The sequence below is a fragment of the Phocoena phocoena genome, chromosome 8, assembly GCF_963924675.1.
Source record: "Phocoena phocoena chromosome 8, mPhoPho1.1, whole genome shotgun sequence".
NCBI lineage: Eukaryota > Metazoa > Chordata > Mammalia > Artiodactyla > Phocoenidae > Phocoena > Phocoena phocoena.
The window spans coordinates 13,664,310-13,685,575 of NC_089226.1; the positions used below are offsets into that span (position 1 = coordinate 13,664,310).

The 21,266-nt window shown below is 54.4% G+C and overlaps 1 protein-coding gene across 1 annotated transcript in view; it reads left to right on the top strand.

Moving 5' to 3' along the window:
* NECTIN1 (nectin cell adhesion molecule 1) overlaps positions 1 to 18,669 on the top strand; it is a 90,417-nt gene extending 71,748 nt beyond the window's left edge. Inside the window, exons 5-7 of the mRNA XM_065882270.1 lie at positions 16,733 to 16,880; positions 17,948 to 18,023; positions 18,532 to 18,669. Coding sequence (XP_065738342.1) covers positions 16,733 to 16,880; positions 17,948 to 18,023; positions 18,532 to 18,669 — 362 coding nt within the window. The remainder of the gene's footprint in view (positions 1 to 16,732; positions 16,881 to 17,947; positions 18,024 to 18,531) is intronic.
* Positions 18,670 to 21,266: the final 2,597 nt, after the last annotated feature.

The window sequence follows — 21,266 nt, forward strand, 5'->3', positions numbered from 1 at the left end:
CCATATATACACTTCCTGTTAGAAGTCAGAATATCATAGGTGGTATCTGCAATGGTTTTGAGGAATGAGAGGCACATAGGTTGGTGGGAAAATGGAAGAGGAAAGGGCTCTGTGAAAGCTGGAGGAGAACAGCAGCCAGACCCTGCTCCTAGACCCCCTCTGTCCTCTCCCCACAGCCAGACACTTCTGGGGAGCAACGCTTGGGCTCCAGCTTGGTACTGGCGTATAGGGCCCCCAAACCCTATTTTCTGCCTCGGCTTATAGGCCGGATGGCAGAGCCAGGCCAAATCCCAGTCCCCAACCCCAGCATCAACTCCCAGATGAGAAGCTGCAAGCACTGCCCCCTTCCCTCCCTCCTCTCTGCCAGCCACGCCTTCCCTAGCCGGAGGGCACCCTCGCTTCATTGCCTTGGGCCACATCTAAGCTGGCCCTTCTGGCCAGACTCACCCCAAGCTAGGAAAGGTATAGGAATGGCCTTGCTTGGCTCAAGAACCAGCCCCAGGGCATCATCAACACACACCGCAGGCTCCATTGAGCCAGGGAACTAAACCCTGGACACACAACCCAAATCACCTGGGGATTTACAAAATCAAATATCCAGGCCCCACCCCCAGGCCAATAGGGTCAGAGCTCTAGGGTTGGGACCCAGACAGCTGTATTTTCAACAAGCTACCCAGGAGGTTCCAGTGTACAGCCAGAGTCAGAGCGGCCGGTGTGGAGGCAGAGGCCGTCCAAGGTGTCAATCGTGAGGAAGAGGCACGTCGTGAGATGGGAAACTGGGACTGAGGGGTGGGTGGTTAGGTGATTCGGTGAGTTAATGCACATAAGAGTTTGGGTGCCAAATATGCTCTGTATTGTCGCCATCATCAATCATCTTCATCATCGCCATTCTCATCCCCTCTGAGACGGGATCCTGGATGACAGTGACTGCAGTGGAGGCCAGTCCCTGGAGGCAAGTAGGGAGCCAGGGTGGACCCGTGTTTGTAACACTAACGAAGCAGGTTTTCTGGGTTTAGAACATTCCTGAGCGCTTGGCCACTGGGCACCTGTGAGAGGGAAAGTGGGATCCTGAGTTAAAAGCTCAGGCAGGCAGTCTCGCAGGCCCGCCCTGAATGGCGATGTCGCTCCTCAGTGATCCCACCTTAGAAGAAGCCAATGGGGTTTATGAAGGACAGTGATAGTGCCCTTAGAGTCCAGTTAGGCAGAAGAGGGGGAACCCTTGGAGAGAGACAGAGAGGGAAGGTGGCACACAGGGCCCCGTATGCCCTTTCCTCCTTGCCCAAGGACTAGCCGAGGCCCCCTCCAGAGCCTTCTCTGAGGAAGGCATTCCATTCAACAGGGAGCAAAGACCTTTGGGGGAATAACTGACTCACAGACCGGCAGGCTAGGGTGCCCTCAGCCTGAACTCCTCCCACCCACTGTCCCCTCAGTTAGTGGCCAGCTCATCTCCATGGAACCCTCAGCCGCGAGAGAGCCTCCATGGATGAGAAAAGAGTCAGCAAGTGATAGGACCACACAAGCTGCCTTCCTACCAGGCTGTAAGCCCCTGGAGGGCTGAGACCCCGTCTTATTCATCCTCAGCACCCAGCCCAGGGTGGACAGAGTGGGTGGTCGATAAAGGTTGAACCAAACCGAACTCATCCAAGTGAGAGTCGAGAGATCTTGCAGGTGGCACGGCCCAACCTCCCCAAGGCAGGGCTGTCCTCCAAGCATCCCAGGTGCCTCTGGAGAGGGGCACCGCACTGCCTCTAGAGCTAAGCCCTAGCATCAAAGGGCAACTTCTCTATTCAGACGAAATTTCCCTCCCCTAAGTTTCACCCATTGGTCTAGGTATTTCCCTGAGAAGCTACATGATCTGGCCTTCCTAGGACAGTCCTTCAGGTATTTGGAGATGATTACTCCTGGCCCAACCTCTTTTTCATGTGATTCTCCCTCTGCTCTAGTCACCAGGCCACTTAGCAACACACCTGTTAGGAACCTGGACTTAGGAGTCAGGCAAACCTGGGTTCAAGCCTTGGCGGAGTTGACTTGTTGTGAGTTGACTCACATCAAAAATCCCAGTTATCTTTGGACTTTGTGTGGTCATACTGTGTCTCTGGAGGTTCACTGATTGTAACATATGTACAACTTCGGTGAGAGATTTTGGTAGTGGTGGCTGTGAATATTTGGGGGCAGGGGGGTATATGGGAAATCTCTGTGTCTTTCAATTTTGCTGTGAACCTAAAACTGCTCTAAGAAAAAAAAAGAGCCTTTAAAAACACCCCATTACTCCAGCTGTTCCTGAAGAAAACCCATTACCAGCTCCCTCCCATTCTGAGGGCCAGGGAATACATGCTGTTTCCAGGAACTGATCTGACCAGCAGGCGATGGGGGTGGAGGGGTGGGAGACTCTCTGCACGTCCTCCCTGAACCTGGTGTACTCTCTCTTACTCTGTGGCACAGCCAACCCAGCTGACCTCATGGTGATGGTATGGAACACAGAGGGGCTCAGTTGTGGTGGTTAAATTTCCAGATGCATGGGTGGATGGACGGGTGGATGAATAAACCTTTGAGTCTTTTTCACGTGTGCTGCCTCTGAGCAGACCTCTCTCACCTGCACTTGGGCTGCCTATTTTTCTCCTGAATGTGGCGCTTTTCATGTATCTCTGCTCTGTTTTATCTTAATGGCAAAGTCAGCATTTCAGCCTGTTGGGATCCTTTCAGATGCTGGTTCTATCATCAGTTGAGTTCACACTCGACATCTATTGAAAACCTGGTAAAAGGAAAGAGGCAGGGCCTTAGGGTCCATTGATCTCGATTCAATCCCTACTCCTACCACTTGTCCGCTGTGTGAACCTTAGGCGAGTTGCTTGCTTTCCCCCAGCTTTATTTCTCAATCCATGTGAACAGACTGCTGGGATGAATAAAGATAGTTATAGAGAGAGAAAGTTAGTTGTAAAGCAGATAACACTGGCACCTACCACAGAGGGCTGCTGTGGGGATTAAAGGAGAATCATCCCTTTATAAAGCACTTAACACAATGCCTGGAACAGAGTAAGTGCTCGGTTAAGCTAGGATAATATTAGCTCTTACTATTATTTTCCCCACTGTGCAACAGCCCTTAGCAGCAGCAGATTGCAGCATGGAGACAGAACCTGTCATAGAGACGACATCAGGCACTCGGACTCTTGACAAGTCCAAGTAGAATCCCAGCTCTGCGCCTTCCTGGCTGTGGGGTGACCATCCCCTTAGTTCCTTTCTCCCTGATTTGCATCATCCCACGCAAAGACCCACCAGCTAGTGGGAGGGACACAGACATCGAGGGGCTGCGATGTGCCCCTCAAGGGCATGGCTTTGGTGGGGATTCCGACGCTAGGCCACCGCCGGGGGGTGGGGGACTGGGGCCAGCCGTGGGAACATGAGGCCACAGTTACTCCAGAGCAAAGCCTTCCAGCATGCCCTCCAGAGTTTCATCTTCAGGAATGCCCCAGAGCCTCCTGAGGTGGGAGGCAAGAGGATGGGTCTCAACTTTCCACTGTTTTACTTTCCAGGATTCTGTGTCAGGTTTTAACCCTTTGTTATTTTTAACTTAAAGGAAAATTGTATTGAGGGATACAAACAGTAAAGTGTCAAACCTTAAGGGAAGAGCTCCATATTTTTATAACCATGTTATATGTATACCCCCACGTCATCAGCCCCAGATCAAGTCACGGAGGCTCGTTCAAGCTCCCTCTCTGGCAAACACCCCCATTCTGGAACTTCACATAAATGGAATCACGCGAAGTGCGCACTTACTTGTGTGCCTGGCTTCTTTCACTCAGTACGATTTCTATGAGATGTATCTGCAGTGTGCCTCTCCTCGCTGTGTAACGTTCTATCGTGTGAATTTGCTACAATGTAAGTCCTCTATTCTGTCATTAGTGAATACGTGTGTGGTTTCCGGTTTGGGGCAATTATGAATAAAGTTGCTGCAAACAGTCTTGTATGTAACTTTGGAGCACTTAACACTCATTTCTGTTTAGAACGGAATTAGGATTGATAGATACAGCCAAACGGTTTTCCAGTTTATGCCCCAGTGTAAGAGGGTTCTGATGCCTCCACTTCCTTGCCCACACTTGGTATCATCTATCCTTCTAGGTTTAGCCATCTGGCAAGGGCATAGAGGTATCTCGTGATTTAATTTGCATTTCCCTGATGACTAAGGATGTCAACACTTTCATATGACTATCAGAGGTTTGGAGTTCTGAAAGGGTCCTAGACTTTAAAAAATTTTTTTTGAAAAATCCATTGTCATGCATTCCCTGGAGGATGGGTTAGTGTCCATCCAGCCACTCTGTGGTCATCTGGGGACAGGTCCCTGTTCTAGGTACCTAGGAGGCCCTGGGGAGGCGGGGACAGGACAGGTAGAGCCAGAGGAGGGAGGATGGTGTGTGCTCTGGAAGAGTCCCAGAGTAGCAGGAAGGAAGGGCCAACCATTGGCAATCGGGAATTCTGACACAAGACACAAAGAAATGCCCTGTGGCTGAAATGAGCTGTCGAAGTATCACGAGGATGACACTGGGTGGAATTAGCTGGGAAACCTTCATCTGCTCCCCACGGTCGATTTCTAAGCTATGCAGTTTTCCTGGAGTTTCACCAAAACAAGGGCAGGGGACGGTGAGCCACACCCAGATGGGCTTTTCGCTGATGATGACAATGGGTTGGCAGGGAAGTGCAGGTGGTCAGGGCTGGACCGAAGGCAGGAGGCAGGTAGTGTGCTGGAAAGATGCCTGGACTGGGAATCAGGAGGCTGAGCTCTGCTTCCTCTCTGCCACGTCTCACCCAGTAACTCTGAGCAAAACCCTTTGCCTCTCTGATTTCATGACTTTCTACGTGTGGAACAAAGAACCGGGGAGATGGGAGCTTGGTGGCCTCTCCTGGGCGACCCCTGGAGACAAAGCGGGGCTGGGGTGAGAGGTCCCCCGCAGCCCTGACAGTGATGAATCACCACGCCCCATTCCATTGTCTCTATCTACTGTAATTGATCCTGAGGCCAGGTGTCTGGGGTGATAGTGAGCAGGGGTAGCTTCCAGAGGAGTCTGGCTTGCTGCAGGAGGGGGAATATGGGGGAGGGTGGGCAGCAGCCCCCTCACTGGTGAGAACACCCCATGCCACCCTCCTCTGCAGAGAAGTGACGGATCTGCTCTGCTAGCAGAGCAGAGATCCAAGCCTTTACAAGGGATGTGCAGAGAAGCGGTCCCCACTGGGAAAGCCACAGTGGGAGTGGGCTCCGCATGTCTCCTCTGACAGCGTACTTAGGGGGGGTCAGCTGCTATGTGTCTCCAGGGTTTTTCTCCGGAGTTCACCCTAGAAAGACTTGGGGTTTCGTTCAATGAAAAGTGTAGGTCCCTTACGTGCAGCTCTTTCAGGAGACATCACAGGCTCACAAGGGAACTGGGGCCCAAAGCTGGTTGGTACTGGCCTTCCCGCAGGCTCTGGGTGAAAACGGCACACAGGAACCCCCTGATTGGGAAAACTCACCCTCCAACACCTGCTTCCTCCTTTTAGGTGTTTTCTGCCATCACCTCCCAGCAACCATCCTCTCCCTTCCTGAGCCTGGGTCCTGGGGTGCCCCGTCCTTTGCCCTATCCTATTGTCCCTACAGCACAACACGTGCAGATCCCAAGCAAGACATCTATCTACCTATTTTAGAATTATAGACCATTAGAGACAGAGCAACCTCAAAGATCATTTGCCCCAACCCACAAATGGGGAAATCGAGTCCCAGAAGGCTAACAACAGTAAGAATTCCTTACATTTATATAACATTTGGAAATTACACAGTGAATCAAGAGTTTTTACTAATAGCTAAGACTTATAATATCACTCACAAGTGTCAAGCACTGTTCAAATTACTCTATGATATTAAATCCTTACCTCAGACTTAGAATTACTATTCCCATCATTACCAGAGAAATGAAGAGAGTTGTCCAAAGTCACAGAGTTTGCTGGGCTTCGAACCCAGGCAGTCTGGCCTCAGAGGCCATGCTCTAACCATTGTACCACCCTTCCCACTGCCTGCAGCCCTCCTAAAGGGCAGAGTCATGTCCTGACAACAGAGTGGGAGAAGAGACAGGAGAAGGGGCCACACCAGCCCAACTCCTGGGGGGATCCTGGGCCTGACACAAGTTTCAGTACACAAAGCAGCGAGTATCCCAGGCAGGGATTGACTGAGCTTGTGGGAACCACGTTTGGTATCAGATGGAGTCATCAGGGGCAGGTGGGGCTCACAGGAAAAACTTCCTGGAAGAGATGGTATCAGAGATGATTTTGGAAAACGAAAGTGATCTGGAGAAGACGTAGAATACCCAGCGTGGGGAGGACCTCCAGGTAAATGTTTGCATCAGGAATCAACTAGACTAGACCAGGCGCTTTGGGTAGCCGGAGGGCACCCGGCACCCCAGGATCCTCACAGCCAGCTGAGGAAGTCAGCAAGGAACCCCATTTAGCTGACGATTAACCCGGGGCTCAGGGATGTTAAATGTCTGGCCCAAAGTCACACAGGTGGCGGGTGGTTGACTCATAACTTGGACCCAGGCCTTCTGACTCCAAGCCAGGTGCTCTTCGCTCCCTACTGAACCTCCCATTGAAAAGAAACAAAATGCCACCATGGTCACAGTTTTACACCCGCTTATAACTTACGAAATGTGTGGAACACACACAGGCCCCTTTGAGGTAGTACTCCAGGATCCCGAAGCACGGCCTAGGGGCACGCATGCATTGGTGGGCGGGCCCAGTTTGGGAGTCATACAGACCTGGGTTCAGTCACCAAATCTGTCTCTTATCAGCTTGGTGATTTGGGGCAAGTGGGGTAAAATAGAGACAATAAGGCCTACTTCGCGGGCTGCAGCGAGGGGCAGGTGTTACGAGGCACGTGGCCTGTGCACAGGCAATACGATCCCACACCTCCCCCACCCAGACGCCCACCCCCAATCCAAGTCTGACCTCTTCCAGTGTTTTTCCCAAGAAGGACCCAGAGCCCAGGTGTCCCCTGTTTCTTTTCTTGAGATTGTTTTCCCCTCAACTTGAGAGGGATGAACAAATTTAATCAAATCTCTCGGGCTTACCATGGTGCCACTCAGAGAACTTGCCAGAACTAGCTGTTCCTCTCCTCCTCACCTCCCCAGAAGTGTCCAGATCCTGAAGGCCTCCAGATCTGCTGCGCCTTCCGAACCCCTGGCCCCCAGCGACCCCAGGGCATTGGAGCTCATCTCCCCCGCCAAGCCCAGCGCACCCCCTCTAAGAACCAGAGCTCCTCCTGTGTGCGGTGCATTCCCCACCTTGGGAAGGCCCAGAGAAGCACCATTGAATTTCACAGCATTTTAACGTAGAATTTCCATATCTAAATCCCCTCGTTTTGAGTACTACTCTCAGTATACACTTGATTTGAGAGATTTGCCACAAGGAGAGGGGTCCTGCAGAGGACCCCTGCCCAGGATGGACAGACAGCTAAAACATCAACACCCGTGACTCGCAGGGAGACAGACATAGCCCCTCAGCTTCTGGCTCTTTGCTTCCAGAATTCTAGCCTTTTCAGGTCTCCTTCCCCACCCAGCCCCTCCCAGAAGCCTCAAGAGCCCCCAGTTTATCTGGTTAATGTGTCCCTGTAGAGGTGTTTCCACTCTCCCTGCTGAGGCCCCATTAACTCCAGAATCACCTCCAGCCACCTCCTAAGTACCCTGCAAATGTGGTCCAACCCTGGAGGAAGGGGCAGGTAAGTGGGATGGGCATCCACGAGAGACTGAGTCAGGAAAGAACCACGGGCGCCCTGAGGGTGGAGCAGCTTTGCCCTGGCGGCTCAACATGTGGATCCCAGCAAGTGTGGCCACCACCTCCCTGTGACTTTGGGAAAAGCCACTTCTCTCTTGTCCCTCAGTTTTCTCGTCTGCGAAACAGTGATGTTAATCCTTGCTGTGCCTAATTCCTAGGATTACACCAAAGACTCCAGAACGCCAGCGAAAGCCCTTTTGTAAACCGTGAAGTTCTATGCGGAAGTGAAGGACCATCATTATGTAGTGAGCTGTCAAGGTCATTCCCCACCAAGGAAGCATCAAGGCCCTGCTAGAATACCTCCAGTGACAGACCTCACTTCCTCCCAGGGCTTTCTGCCCAAGCTTTCTGCCAGCAGCACTGACCTTCAGAGATTTCTAGTGAGTCTGTGGCTAGATGGTAAATTACCTTAGGAGAAGAAGTAGGTCCTCCATGAACTTGGCCACCCCTGTATGTTTTTATTTCCTATTCTTCTTATTTTCCTAGTAACACTCCTTTTGGGAATGGCTCATCTTGCCCCAGATAAATTAAAATGGAAGAAGTTTATCCTCATAGGCAGTGACTGTTGTAGCATGAAGTTTAGGCAGTGGGTGAGGGGGTGTGTGGAGACCATTATGGGTCCATAATGAGACCCATGGGACCCCTCCCCCAAAACCAGAGCCTGTTCAGAGGGGGAGCAGCGGGGGAAGAGCCTGAAAGAGCTGGAGAGGCAGCCCCTTCCCCGGCCATCCCTCAAACCGTGCAGGGGAAGTCCTGGGCTTTGTGGGTGGTGACGGTCCCCCTGGGCACCCACCAAGACTGGGACGAGTGATGGGTCCCCACAGGGAGCAGGGGCTTGGATGATAGGCTGTCTCCGAGACCTCGGGCAGTGTGCATGTCGGGGCGGGGAAGGGGCCGTCAGTCTGCTGTCCCCTCCTCCCACCCACCACTGGCACCCTGAACCAGCTCCAGACCATGCCCTGTGGCTGAGCCTGCTCTGGAATCCACCGGCTATCGTAGCCTTCAGCCCAACCCCCAGACCATGCCTAGGAATCGTCTCAGCTGCCCTGGACTTCACACCTTTCTGCTCCACGCACAGAGCTGATACCATCATGCCACAGTGAGGCAGGGTCAGACGTGACCCTGTCACTCATGACGTCTCATCCCAACCCCAGGGAGGCAGGCCATGGCTGTAGTAGTTCCAACCAGACTAGAAGAGAGAGGAGGCTCCCGCAGGGCCACCCTGACCCCCTGGTCTCTCCCCCTCCGCAAGGGACAGTGGAGGCTCCAACAGTGCAGGAAGTCTCTGTGCAGTGCCCAGCAGCTGAGAGTGGGAAGGGGGCTGGGGAGCCTGCCTGAGACATCAGGTGACACCGACCCCAGCCCAGTGAGGTTTGGTTTCTGTGAGGGCAGAGCCCGGGGCCCCTTGCTCTGCCCAGGCTTCCTACTGCTGGGTGCTGGACCGTGGCTCCCGAGGGCAGCAGTGAGGGGTAATGAAGGAACACCTGCTGGGGCTGGAAGAATCTGGAGCTCACCAGAGGTGGTCAGTCCCTCCCCCACAATCCAGGCAAAGGAGGGAACCAACATTGTGCTTCAATGTCGGAATCACCGAGAACACCACTGATGTTAGAACGCTACTATTGCTGCTGCTACAATTCCTAGAGGCCGCTCTACCCCAGGAGCTCCGTGTGCGTTATCTCACTTATTTCTGCCATTTCTCCACTTTACAGAGGAGAAAACTGAGGCTCAGAGCAGCTAAGGTCACAGCACTAGAAATACTGGAGCATCCAGGCCATTATTTTCCCCACGCTCTGTGTGCCTTCTCAGATTTGGTCCTTCTTTCCCCTTCAAAGCAGCCCTTTGTGAGAGAGGGAGGAAGGAGATAGGAGCTGACAGATAAGGGGAGAGGGCACCCAGGGGGGCGGAAGGGAGTGCCCAGCCCAGCCCACAGGGTGCATGACAGACAAATGGCTTCCCTGTGCCCCCTGGCCCTCCCCAGCTCGCTGGGCAATAGCCTCACTCATCTTCCTCCCTCTGAGAGGGCTGGGGCTCAGGGTCCTGCCTGGCAGGGTCCCCAACAGGGAGATAGTCCCTCTCCCCCCAGGAATGTGCGTGAAATCCCAGTAACTCTCTCCAGCTGGACCCAACTTTGCAGAGGGCTCTGGGAGCAAACCCTGTGGCGAGGGGTGGGCTTCTGGGAAAGTTAGCCTCCCTCATGTTCCTTTTTCCCCCTAATGACAACTCAAGGTGTGAAGGGCTGGGTGGGAGGGGCTGGGACCCTGGTGACACTGGGGAGAGCATTCCAGATGGCGGGAATGCTGTGTGCAGAGTGGGAAGTGACTGCCCTCAGCCCTCCCCAAGGAGTGTCACAGTCTCTCTCTCTGTGTCACACACATGCACATGTACACATATACACCCACATACATACGTATACACCCATACACATATACATACAGACACCCATATACACACAGACTCACACACACATACACTCACACACACTTGGATGTCCTAAGGCCTGCACAGGCCTAGACAAGTTGGCTTTGCAGATCGTGACCAGCAAGGGACTAGGGAAAGCTGAGGGCGGGGATGAGAGCGGGTCACAGGCAAGATTAGAGGAGGGGTCCCAGCCCGAGCTGCCTGGGAGTTGCCCAAGGAGCAGACACGTCCCCTGCCCTCCTTGAACCAATGCTTATTAGGCACTGAGTGGCACAGGCACTGTGCTGAGGGCTCTGACACGCACTAGCTCATTTACAGCTGACAACAGCCCTGTTGTGGTTCCCATTCTACGGGTGAGGCTCAGAGAATTGGAGTGACTTGCCCAAGATTCTATAGCTAAGTAAGTGGCACACTCAGGAAGGAGCTGGCCTGTCTTCCCCCGCAGATGAACAGGTCTCTCCTCATCAAGGCCGCTCAGAGCTCTGCACTGAGGACCCGGACACCTGGGTTCCTACCTCACTTCCATCATCAGTGAGATGTATGACCTTGAGCATTTTATTAACTTTCTCTGAGCTTTCAGTTAGACATCTGTCAACAGAGGCAATGGGGTGGGGGCATCAAATGAGGTAATTTAAGTAAAAGCACATGGAATACAGGTATGGTATCATATATATGATAGTAAGCTAAGGTGGCCACAGGTGTAATTTGGCCCAGCATGCTAGCTCAGGGAAGAAGCCAGGACTCCAGAGAGGGGAGAAGTGGCAACATCATCACCACCAACCTCGTCATCACCATCAACATCATCACCACCATCAACATCGTCACCACCAACATCATCACCACCATCAACATCATCACCATCAACATCATCACCACCATCAACTTCATCATCACCACCAACCTCGTCATCACCATCAACATCATCACCACCATCAACATCATCACCACCAACATCATCACCACCATCAACATCATCACCACCAACATCATCACCACCAACATCATCACCACCATCAACATCATCACCACCAACATCATCACCATCAACATCATCACCACCATCAGCATCATCATCACCATCAACATCATCACCACCATCAACATCATCACCACCATCAACATCATCACCACCAACATCATCACCATCAACATCATCACCACCATCAACATCATCACCACCAACATCATCACCACCATCAACATCATCACCACCAACATCATCACCACCAACCTCGTCATCACCATCAACATCATCACCACCATCAACATCATCACCACCATCAACATCATCACCACCAACATCATCACCACCATCAACATCATCACCACCAACATCATCACCACCAACCTCGTCATCACCATCAACATCATCACCACCATCAACATCATCATCACCAACATCATCACCACCATCAACATCATCACCACCAACATCATCACCACCATCAACATCATCACCACCAACATCATCACCACCAACCTCGTCATCAACATCATCACCACCATCAACATCATCATCACCAACATCATCACCACCATCAACATCATCATCACCAACATCATCACCACCATCAACATCATCACCACCATCAACCTCGTCATCACCATCAACATCATCACCACCATCAACATCACCACCACCAACATCATCATCACCAACATCATCACCACCAACATCATCATCACCAACATCATCACCACTGTCAATATGCATTTATGGAGTAGCTAACAACAAAAATAGCAGCCATTTACTACATATTGACTATGGGCCAGGCACAGTGCTGAACACTTTCCATAATTCATGTGTGCTCCAGACAGATGACATGGAAGTCAGAGGTGAGGGAGAAACGAGGGCAGGGCTGCAGAGCCCAGAGCCCCCGGTCTCCATCCAGAGGGGCCAAAGAGGGTGATTGCAAACTGACCTCCACCTGAGTGCAGAACCAGAGAAAATTCTGTGGTCAAAGGCTTTCTGCACTAATACTAACCCACCAGGGCAGACGCAAAGCCGAAGGGCAACCCAGCCCAGGGCAGGGGGAATGACCAGGAGCCCACCTCAGGGAAGAGGGAGGCAGGGTCTCCCAGCAGCTCCTACGGTCAGCCTCTTCGGCCTGTAGCCCAAGGCAAGGAGAAGGCAGAGGCCTGGCTGAGTCTGAGTCGTGCTGGCCAGGTAGTCGTGCTGGTTGCATCGAGCTGAGGAAAGGGCTCTGTGACTCACTCAGTTCCAGGCCTCTGAGTGGGCTCCCTCACCACCTGGGTCACAAAAAAGCACATGAAAGGGTGCTTTTCTATATGGACTGAGCAGGGGAGGAGAGGGATGTATTCCCTCCTGGGCAAGGAGAGAGGATATTCCCACAATCCCCCAGTGTGATGGTGCAGCAACCGCCCCACTTGGAGTCATGGGAAGAAAGCATTGAAATGAGAGAGAGACAGGAGCTGGAGCAAGCTGAACACAAGGACTCGAGTCCTGGCTGCCCACCTCTGGCCAGCAGGAAGGAGCCACTCCCACACCCCTGGGCTGGAGAAACGGCCAGAGGGACTCTGACCCGGTGGGTGGGCGGGCCCTTGGCAGTGAAATCAGCCCCACCCACAGCCAATCCTACCTACCAGCATCCGCGCCGAGTCCAGACACCCAGCTTCCTCTGAGCTACTGGTCCCCCGGAAACACCTCTTCGGCCTGTGCCACAGAAGGCGAGCAGACAGCAGACCGACCCAGGACAGTTTCGTGGGAAGGAGGGCCAAGTGCTCCCCAAGGAGCCCTGGAAGGTCAGCCCACAGGAGAGCCTGGGTCAGTCCAGCTCCTGAGAAAGCGGCATCTCTGTCCCCAGGCAGGGGCAGCAGAAGAGAGGGGTTACATTACCTATGGATAAAACCTAACCTCTGAGCCAGGTCCACTCCCTACATACCTCTCCCCAGATTCATGCCTTGTCTATCCTCTTTTGAACCCAATTTCCAAGACATAGCCAATGCTTGGAATTTCCCTTATACACCCCACATCTCACACACGTGTCCCTGCAACACTCCTTATCCTGCCTACAATGTTCTCCATTTATTCTCCTGGAGAACTCCTATTATGCTTTCAAAACCCTGTTCAGAAGGCCCCTCATCTGTGAAGCCAAGAACTCCCAAAACTAATCACTCTCTTCCCTACACCTGTCCTGGACCTTGGACAGACTTCTCTTGGGGCATGAATCATAAAATAGAGTCTCTGTATACATGTCAGATTTCCCCGTTAGCCGGGGGTAGAAACCCCAGCAGCTGGCACAGTGCGTGGCAAATGGAAGGTGTTGGGATGTGTTTATGGAACTGAGCGGGGGACAACAGGTAGGCAAGCGAGCAGGCTGTGAAGCAGGATGTCTGGGTCCACTGTCCATCACTGAGCAAAGGCTGGGACTCAGGACCCACGAGGTATGGCTGAGAAGCGGGGTGGTAGGGAGAAGCAGACTGAGACTGTTGGACCCTTGTGTGGGACCTAAAGCTCCTCCCACCCCCACCATGGGGCCTCAGGGCAGCGGGCTGGTCTGGTTCCAGGAAGAGCCAAGAAGCTCCTGACTGTCACTGGCCTGCAGCCCCCTTGCCAAAACCCAGGTCTGTGTTTACTTCCCAACTGGGGATTTCAGTTTCTCAGTCTGAGGGACCCAAAAACCAGGCACGCTGTCCCCAAGTGACAGGTGAGAGCACTGAGGTATAGGGGATATCACTGGTGTGACCCCAGAGACAGGTAAGAAGGAGTTGGTTGGGGGCCATCCTTGAAGCCTGAGCCAGGACAGATGCCGACTCTGCATCCGGGACGCAAAGCAACCAGCCCCTGCTCACAGAATAGGGAAAAGAGGGACTTCAGAAGTCGACCTGGATCCGATTCCAGCTGTGAAGTTCCTGGCTGTGGGACTCCAGACAAGTAACTTAACCTCTCTGAGCCTTTTTAGTAGAACAAAGCCAATGTGACCAACCTCAGCCCAGCACCCATCCTAGCTCACAGGAGATGCTCCCAGGAGGCCCCTTGCCCCCATCTCCCTCACACCCTGATTCCCAGCTCTCCCAGGCCCTATGCTCCAGCCCTGGCCAGCCCGGCTACCTGCAGGTGACTGGTCCTGCCCTAAAGCCTGTGGAGCTGGGGCTAGGGGAACGGATTTTTCCCGGTGTAACCAGAGAGTGTCTGGGGGCTCAGTTCCGGGGCTCCAGCTGGGGTCAGTGCCAGGCCCCCACCTCACAGCTGTCAGGGGGAGGAGGCCTGGAGACAAAGCAACTGGGAGTGAGGGGATAGGTAGGGCTGTGTCTTGTAAGGGAGAGGGGGTGGCAGCTCCATGCACGTGAGGGACCAAGGACTGCTAAGAAGACCCCATGGCCTGATTGGGGAATGTTACGCAGATGCAGGTTCAAGGGCTGCTCAGCCACTGACAAGCTGGGTGACCCTGGGCGAAGTGCTTAACCTCTCTGAACCTCATTTGGCTCACTGAGAATAGCATTATCTAATTTTGCAGGCTTGATGTGAGGATCTAACCCCAAATCAGCCAAGGTGCTGGGCAGTGCCTGATGTGTTGGAGACTTCAGAATGATTCTCCTCTTTGCCTTCCCCTTTTCTCTTCCCCATCTCTCATTTTCCCTCCACCAGTATTTCTTCCACCAGGGTGGGGCCCTCCGTGTGGAGCAGGCAGGGCCCAGGGCCTCCAAGGGAATTTGCACTTATATTTTGAGAGGGACATGGAGAGAGGGCGATTTGAGGGAACAAAATCAGAGTTATCCACTCTGGCCCTGGCACCTTTGAGGCCCTGCCCACAGTATCCCACCCTTTTTGGCCCTTGATTTCTCTAATGGCCACATTAGTGCCTTTACAAACTCATTTGCGTATATTATTGTTTGCATTGTAAGCATGCTATAAGGCCCCTTAGAAGGATGGCGGCCTCCCTGTCTTGCTGAAGTGGCCCCAGAGTCACTGAAGGGGTGATGGGTGAGAGAGCGTGGGAGAGGGCACCCGGGAGCAGGGAGCTGAGGGAAAGGGCTGACGTGAAGCTGTCTTTCCCTCCCGCCTGGATCCCACACAGGGCTGGCCTACCCAGCTGAGCTGGCTATGGCAGGAGAAAAACGTGAACTTCAGGAGCCAGGCAGGGTATGTGCACTTATGCATCTCTGCTGCTCAGGGTCAGAATAGTGTCTTGGAATACAGTAGATCCTCAATAAATGCTTGCTAAACCAAAGGAGAGGCAGAGTCAGAGGCTGCAGGTTCCAGTCACGGTCAGGAGTCCGGCCAGAGGGGCTGCAGATTCACTGGGAGCCAATCTGTTACGGAGGACTCTGCCAGACACCCACTCCTTCAGGGCATTGGAATGGAGCAGAGAGACAGAGACAGAGAGAGGCAGGTGCTTGTCAACCCCGCTTTAGGAAATTGGCTCCATGATGTTTATTGCAAACTTCAATTTAGCGTCTCTATTCAGGTGCTCTCCTGTTTAATTACGTATAATACGGTGTGAGGAGGAAGGAGGGAAGGGAATGCATATGATTTTCTCCTCAGTCCCTTCCTCCCCCGGTGTTGGGAAGGTCAGAGGTGAGAAATGGAGCTCAGCAGAGGGAGGGAAGGGAAAGGCCTGGAGCCATCCACGGCTTCCCATTCCAAGCCTGGGCTGGCAGGGCTGGCCAGAAAGCAGCACGTGCCCCTGGCCACAGGTTCAGTTCCAACAGCTCTGGTGTCCTTGTCTTCAGGGACCTCCCCCAGTGGCCGCCCCTCAGGCTGAGAAATCATTCGACAAAACTTCACAACTTCCCAGGCCTTTTTCTTTCCAAGGCCCAGAGAGACAGGGTGATTTGCCCAGGTCATCAGAGAGCAACTGAGAGGGATTGCCACCTACCCCAGCCCCACTTCCCACCCATGGAGCCAGGGCTCCCGGGGCAACGCCCAGGTGGGTCCAGACAGCGGGGGCGGGAGGCTTAGTCCGCTCCCCTTAGACTCCAGCCCTGTGTGTTTTTCAGCTTCTCAGGCACTGGACAGACTAGGTTTCCCCCAAGGATCCCCATTCATCCTCAAGCTCCCATCTTCCCCTCCCCAGATCCTCACACTTTCTCCAGAGCTGGGAGGGCAAAGCACCAATTAGTTCATTTGCCTGTTTAATTGGGTAGGAAGGGGAAGGAAATTAAACTCCTCAACAGAGATCTTCCCTGCAGGGCCAGAGATGGAATGAGGGTGTGGGGACCCCCACCCCTGAGCACCCCTGAGCCTGGCCTGTGTTCCCCAGCCCCCATTCCCACCTCCATGCCCCAGATCCCAAGATCAGAGCAGAGGCTGGGATTACAGGGCCCTGGGGAGCCAGCATATGAGGTCTGTCCTGCCCTAACTGGGACAGCCCCCCCAGAACTGGAGCATGAAGGGGGAGGGGAGCTGCAGGTGAAGGGGTTAGGGCAGGACACCGCCTCAGCCTCTGATTCTTACTTTTTGCCCACCTCTCTGACTCCAAAAGTTTTCTTTCTCTCCCTCTCTTCTCTCTATGTCTCCCTCTGTCCTACTCTCTCATTCTCTGCCTTGGTCTCTTGGTTCCAGAAAAACCCCTCCCCCAGGGGGGACCAGGAAGTATGGCCAGGTTCCTGGGGTGCACGGTGGCCGTGGTCCTCATCCTCAGTGTGGCTCTTACTGTCTTCTTTCTGTATCACTGGCAGCAGACGAGCAGGCTGGAGGTGGACGGGGGCGGGTGAGTGCAAACCAGCCCATCCTCTGTACCCCCAAACCTCCCCCACCCCACCCGCTGCCCACCCCCATGGGCTCCTGCTGAAGCACCCGGACTTGTAAGGGGCTCAGGGCTACCCCACACCCCAAGGCTCTGTCTCCTCCTCCTGCCACCAGAGAGGCGAGAGGGGGACCCTAACCCTCCTGCAGTAGAGCTGAAGCCTTCAGATAGCTCACTGCGCACAGGCACCTCCCAACGTTTACGCTGGCTTACGAAGATGCATTTTATCCTCTCAGCAACTCTGAGAAGTACGTGTGCGATTATAATCCACGGTTTATGGTGAGGAAACTGAGGCATAGAGGTGAAATGCCTCACACAAGCTCACCTTCTCCCAGCTGGACCAGGGTGAGATGAGTGGCACACTCACCTCTGACACCAAGTTCACTGAGGCACCAGAAACCTCCATCATTGTGAGGAATAATACTCTAATGCAGTATTTTTTAAAAATCCAAATGAATGCCCAAAATACACAATGAACAAAATATCAACACTTTAAATAAAGACAGGATCAGTAATACTGATTTTTCTTTTTGCCTCAGGCTCTGATATGGCTTGGCATGGCCCTATTACTTACCTCGTCTTTACTTAAAATGTTGATATTTTGTTCATCATCGATTTTTGCATTCATTTTGGTTTTTTAAATATTGCATTAAAACATTCTTTATCGCAATGACTGAGACTTACAGCGCCCCCATAGGCTTTCGCACCTGAAGCCTCAGTCCCCCCGCCTTGGTCCCGGCCCCCGCTGAGGGCCCATGTGGATTTCCCACTGTCCTTCAACCTAGGACACCTGACTTACTTGGCTCTGGGCCCAGGCTGGAGGGAGGGACAGGCTGGGAAGATGGGAGAGGCTTTATCAGCCTCCATCCCACTACGCTGAGTGAACATCTCCCAATCTCTGGCCACTCAGGAGGCCACCTGGGCCTCCTGAGCCCGGGGCCATCCTTGCAGGGGGGCCTCCGGGACCAGTAACTGTCAGGTGGCCTGACTGGGGCAGAGACCCCCATGTGAGCCTCATTCTGTTCCCCCAGGACTACCCTGCCCTTCGCCCAGAAGCTGGAGCCTTCTCCCAACAGGCAGAGCCACCTTGCACCTGAGGACATCCAGGTGGGCCTGGGTCACTCGAGTGTGGGAGGGGGTTGAAAAAATGGGAGAGGGGCTCAGGGCAGGGGCCCAACCTGAAGGCAGAGCCCTCCCAACTCCATGAACTCCTGGACAGTCCCAAGTGCACCACTAGCCCTGGCCAGTTCCAACAAGGCCAGCTCCAGGCTAGAGACCGTGGTCGGGGCTTTCCCCTCCTCTACCCTGAGAAATGACACACTAGGACCCTTCCTACCCAGGCCACCCCCCACCCCCCCACGAGGGGAACCTCTTTCTCTACCTCTCAGATCATTCATTTAAAAATAACCATTGATGCGTGGCCCCGGGCTGGTCAGAAAGAGCCTGCAAAGCCAACGGCTCAGGCTGCCCTGTGCCTCCCAGATGTCGCCAAAGTGGTGAATGCAGGATGGGGGCACATGGGAACCTAGGAGGGGAATCCACGTCCCTCCAGGAGGGCCGCCTGGAGCAGGCCCGTGCAAGAGTCCGTGCAGCCGCTTAGCCCCTTCTCTTCCAGATCCTTTGCCTGGAGCCTGGGAAGCAGCATCCACAACAGGAAGAGGAAGAACTGCAGAAGCTGCCCGCCCAGGCCCCCTACTATGATCTGGGGGCCTCCCCTCCCTACTGCCCCTTGGTAAGGACCTCTGAACCTTGAGGATGCTGTCCCCAACCCAGCTCCACCCGGCCTGGCCACAAGCCCAGCTGCCTGAGAGAGCAGGGGGTCAGAGGAGGCTAAGGAGACTGGACAGGGAGGGCACAGGACAGCCCCCCGCAAGGGGGGGAGGCCCCTCCTTGTTGCACCACCACAGGCACCGTGACGACCAGGGCAGGAGGGTGGGGTTTCCAGCGAGGGCAGAGCCCCAACCTGATGCGCAGCTCTCCCTCCCCCAGCCCCGCCCCCTGGCTCGGTACCCTGCACCCCAGTCCCTGGACCTGCCAACGACCACCAGAAAGCCAGCCCCAGCCCCTGCTCATGGTCCCACTCCCAGCCGCTCGGAGGGCCGGCGTCCACTTGAACGGCTGCCACTTCTGCCCAGAGCCCACTCCTTTCAGTGGACTTGGGGCCAGGGCAGTACCCATACAGTGCCAGCCCAGAGACCCAGGCCAGACCGCCTGGGCCCAAAGATAACACGCTCTCTCCTGGCACTAGGGGGAGAGCCAGGTCATGGTCTCCACAGCTTAGCCATCCTCCCTCTCGGTTGGAGGTGCCAAAGTGAGCCCGTCTTGAGCTGCCAAATCCTGCCCCCAGGGAGGTAGCATTCCTATCCCAGGGTGCCAAGCCCAGAGGACCAACCCAGCACCCCCTTATGATTCTACGCAGGTGGTAAGAAGACTACCAGCCATTTGTAATTCCTCAATCAACCTCGAGGCTGGGAAGTGAGTTAGAACTCACAGTGGACACAAAGTCCATTCCTCAGACAGCGGCTGGACCCCTTCCCCTGTGAGGGTGCCCACACCCCCGTGTCCCCAGCTGTACTGCCTGGCCCTGCCGGTTCCAGCAAAGGGAGTCTAGTGACAGTTCTGAGCACGGACTGCGTGCCAGACACTCTGCTGAGACTTTTCAAACACGACTCTGTTTAGCCCTCACAGCAATCAGTGTGATAAATCCTATTATTGCCTCCATTTTATAGATGAGGAAACTGAGGCTCAGTGAAGTGAAGAGGTTTGCCCAAAGCCATCCAGCAAGTAATTGTGGAAAGCATCATTCAGACCCCTGGTCCTCTGGCTCCCAAGTCCAGGCCCTACCACACAGCAGCCACGGTGATGGCCAGACCTGTGGGGAGTTTACCTGGAGCGGCTTGAAGAGCCTCAGAGTGGGCGCCAGCTCGTACAGAGCCCTCCAAGGCCCCAGGCTTCCTGCGCACAGCAGAACGCCCAGCTCTGCTGCCTGGCTGCCCCTCAGCACTAGGGGCCTTGAGAGCCGCAAGGCAGCCCTGAGAGCTTGCGTTTAGAGTCCTGAGTGGGAGATCGGGTGTCACTTTGGGCCACACAACCAGCACCTGGCAGGGTGGAATCTCCCACCTGGAGAGCCTCATCTTACCCACCCCTGCCTCAGGACAGTAAGAAAGCACTTTATCCCGAGGCCTGAAAGTGGGTAAGGTAGGAGGGAGTGCGGAGACCCCAATGTTTCCAGAAAAGAGAAAGTTATTCCCCCTCAGGATTCTCCAAATCAGCCTTCCCCTTCCTCAGCGCAGCCCCGAGTTAGGAGTCAGTAACCTTGTCAGAGCCCTGGGTGAAAGGAGAAAGCGGGCGAGAGGAGAAAAAAAACAGGAAAGGGCAGGCAGGGGGCCTGAGGCCTGGGGGAGAGGGAAGATGATGGAAGGGAGTGATTTGGAAAGTCATGGAAGACTCCAGCGGGATCTCCTGAGGAGTGGGCCCAGGCTCGGCATAAAAATCGCCGTGATGTAATGGGACAGCTGCAGCTGGCCTTAATCCCCACTAACGACTTCTCGGCCCTGCTCTCTGACTGCTGCCCCCTCCGCCTGGCATGCACAGCCCTCCCTGGGGGCACGGCGGGAACCAGGCCAAGCCTGGCGGCTCCAGCTCCAGGACAGCCCCCGCCCACCACCATGACCCCTCCTCCCCCTCTTCTCTTTCATACAAGCCCCAGAGCCCAGCACATGGCTCTGACCCTGTCCCCTCCCTGATAGCCTTGCCTCCCCAGGTTCTGCCATATTGGATTGACAGAAACCCCAAATGAGTTGAAGCATTTGAGACACAAGATGACTACTTGGGACGAAGAGCAGAGTGGGCTAGTGTCCACCCACCTCGCCACGGGCAGGAGGGGCTAGGTGATGGGCACACTCTGTGTCCTGAACCCAGAGGCCACGGGATTAGGGCATCAAGGTGGATGGACGCTTGTGAGAATGGCCTGTGGGGTGGTGTACGGAGGTCAACTCCGGCATCCTGGGGAGGCGCCGATGTTGTTGCCAAGAGAAGTGTAATTCCTTTTGGCTTACAGAGCAATTACCGGGCCAGGAGAGGATTTATCCCCAGCACTCGGGTCTGTTGGCAGTGCAGCTTGTATACAAGTCACATTATTGATGATGTCATCAATTCTCCTTCCCAACAAGTAGTGAGAGGGAGCCAGGCAGAGAACACGCACCATTCACCGAGGCAGGGCTCCGGAGGGGAGGCTGCAGGGGTCTGGGGGGGCCAGCAACCAGAGGCTCGTCCCAGCCCAGTGGCCCCAGCCTGGGTGGCCCAGGCCCCATGCTTCCCACACACACCAGGGCACTAAGCAAGGCGCGA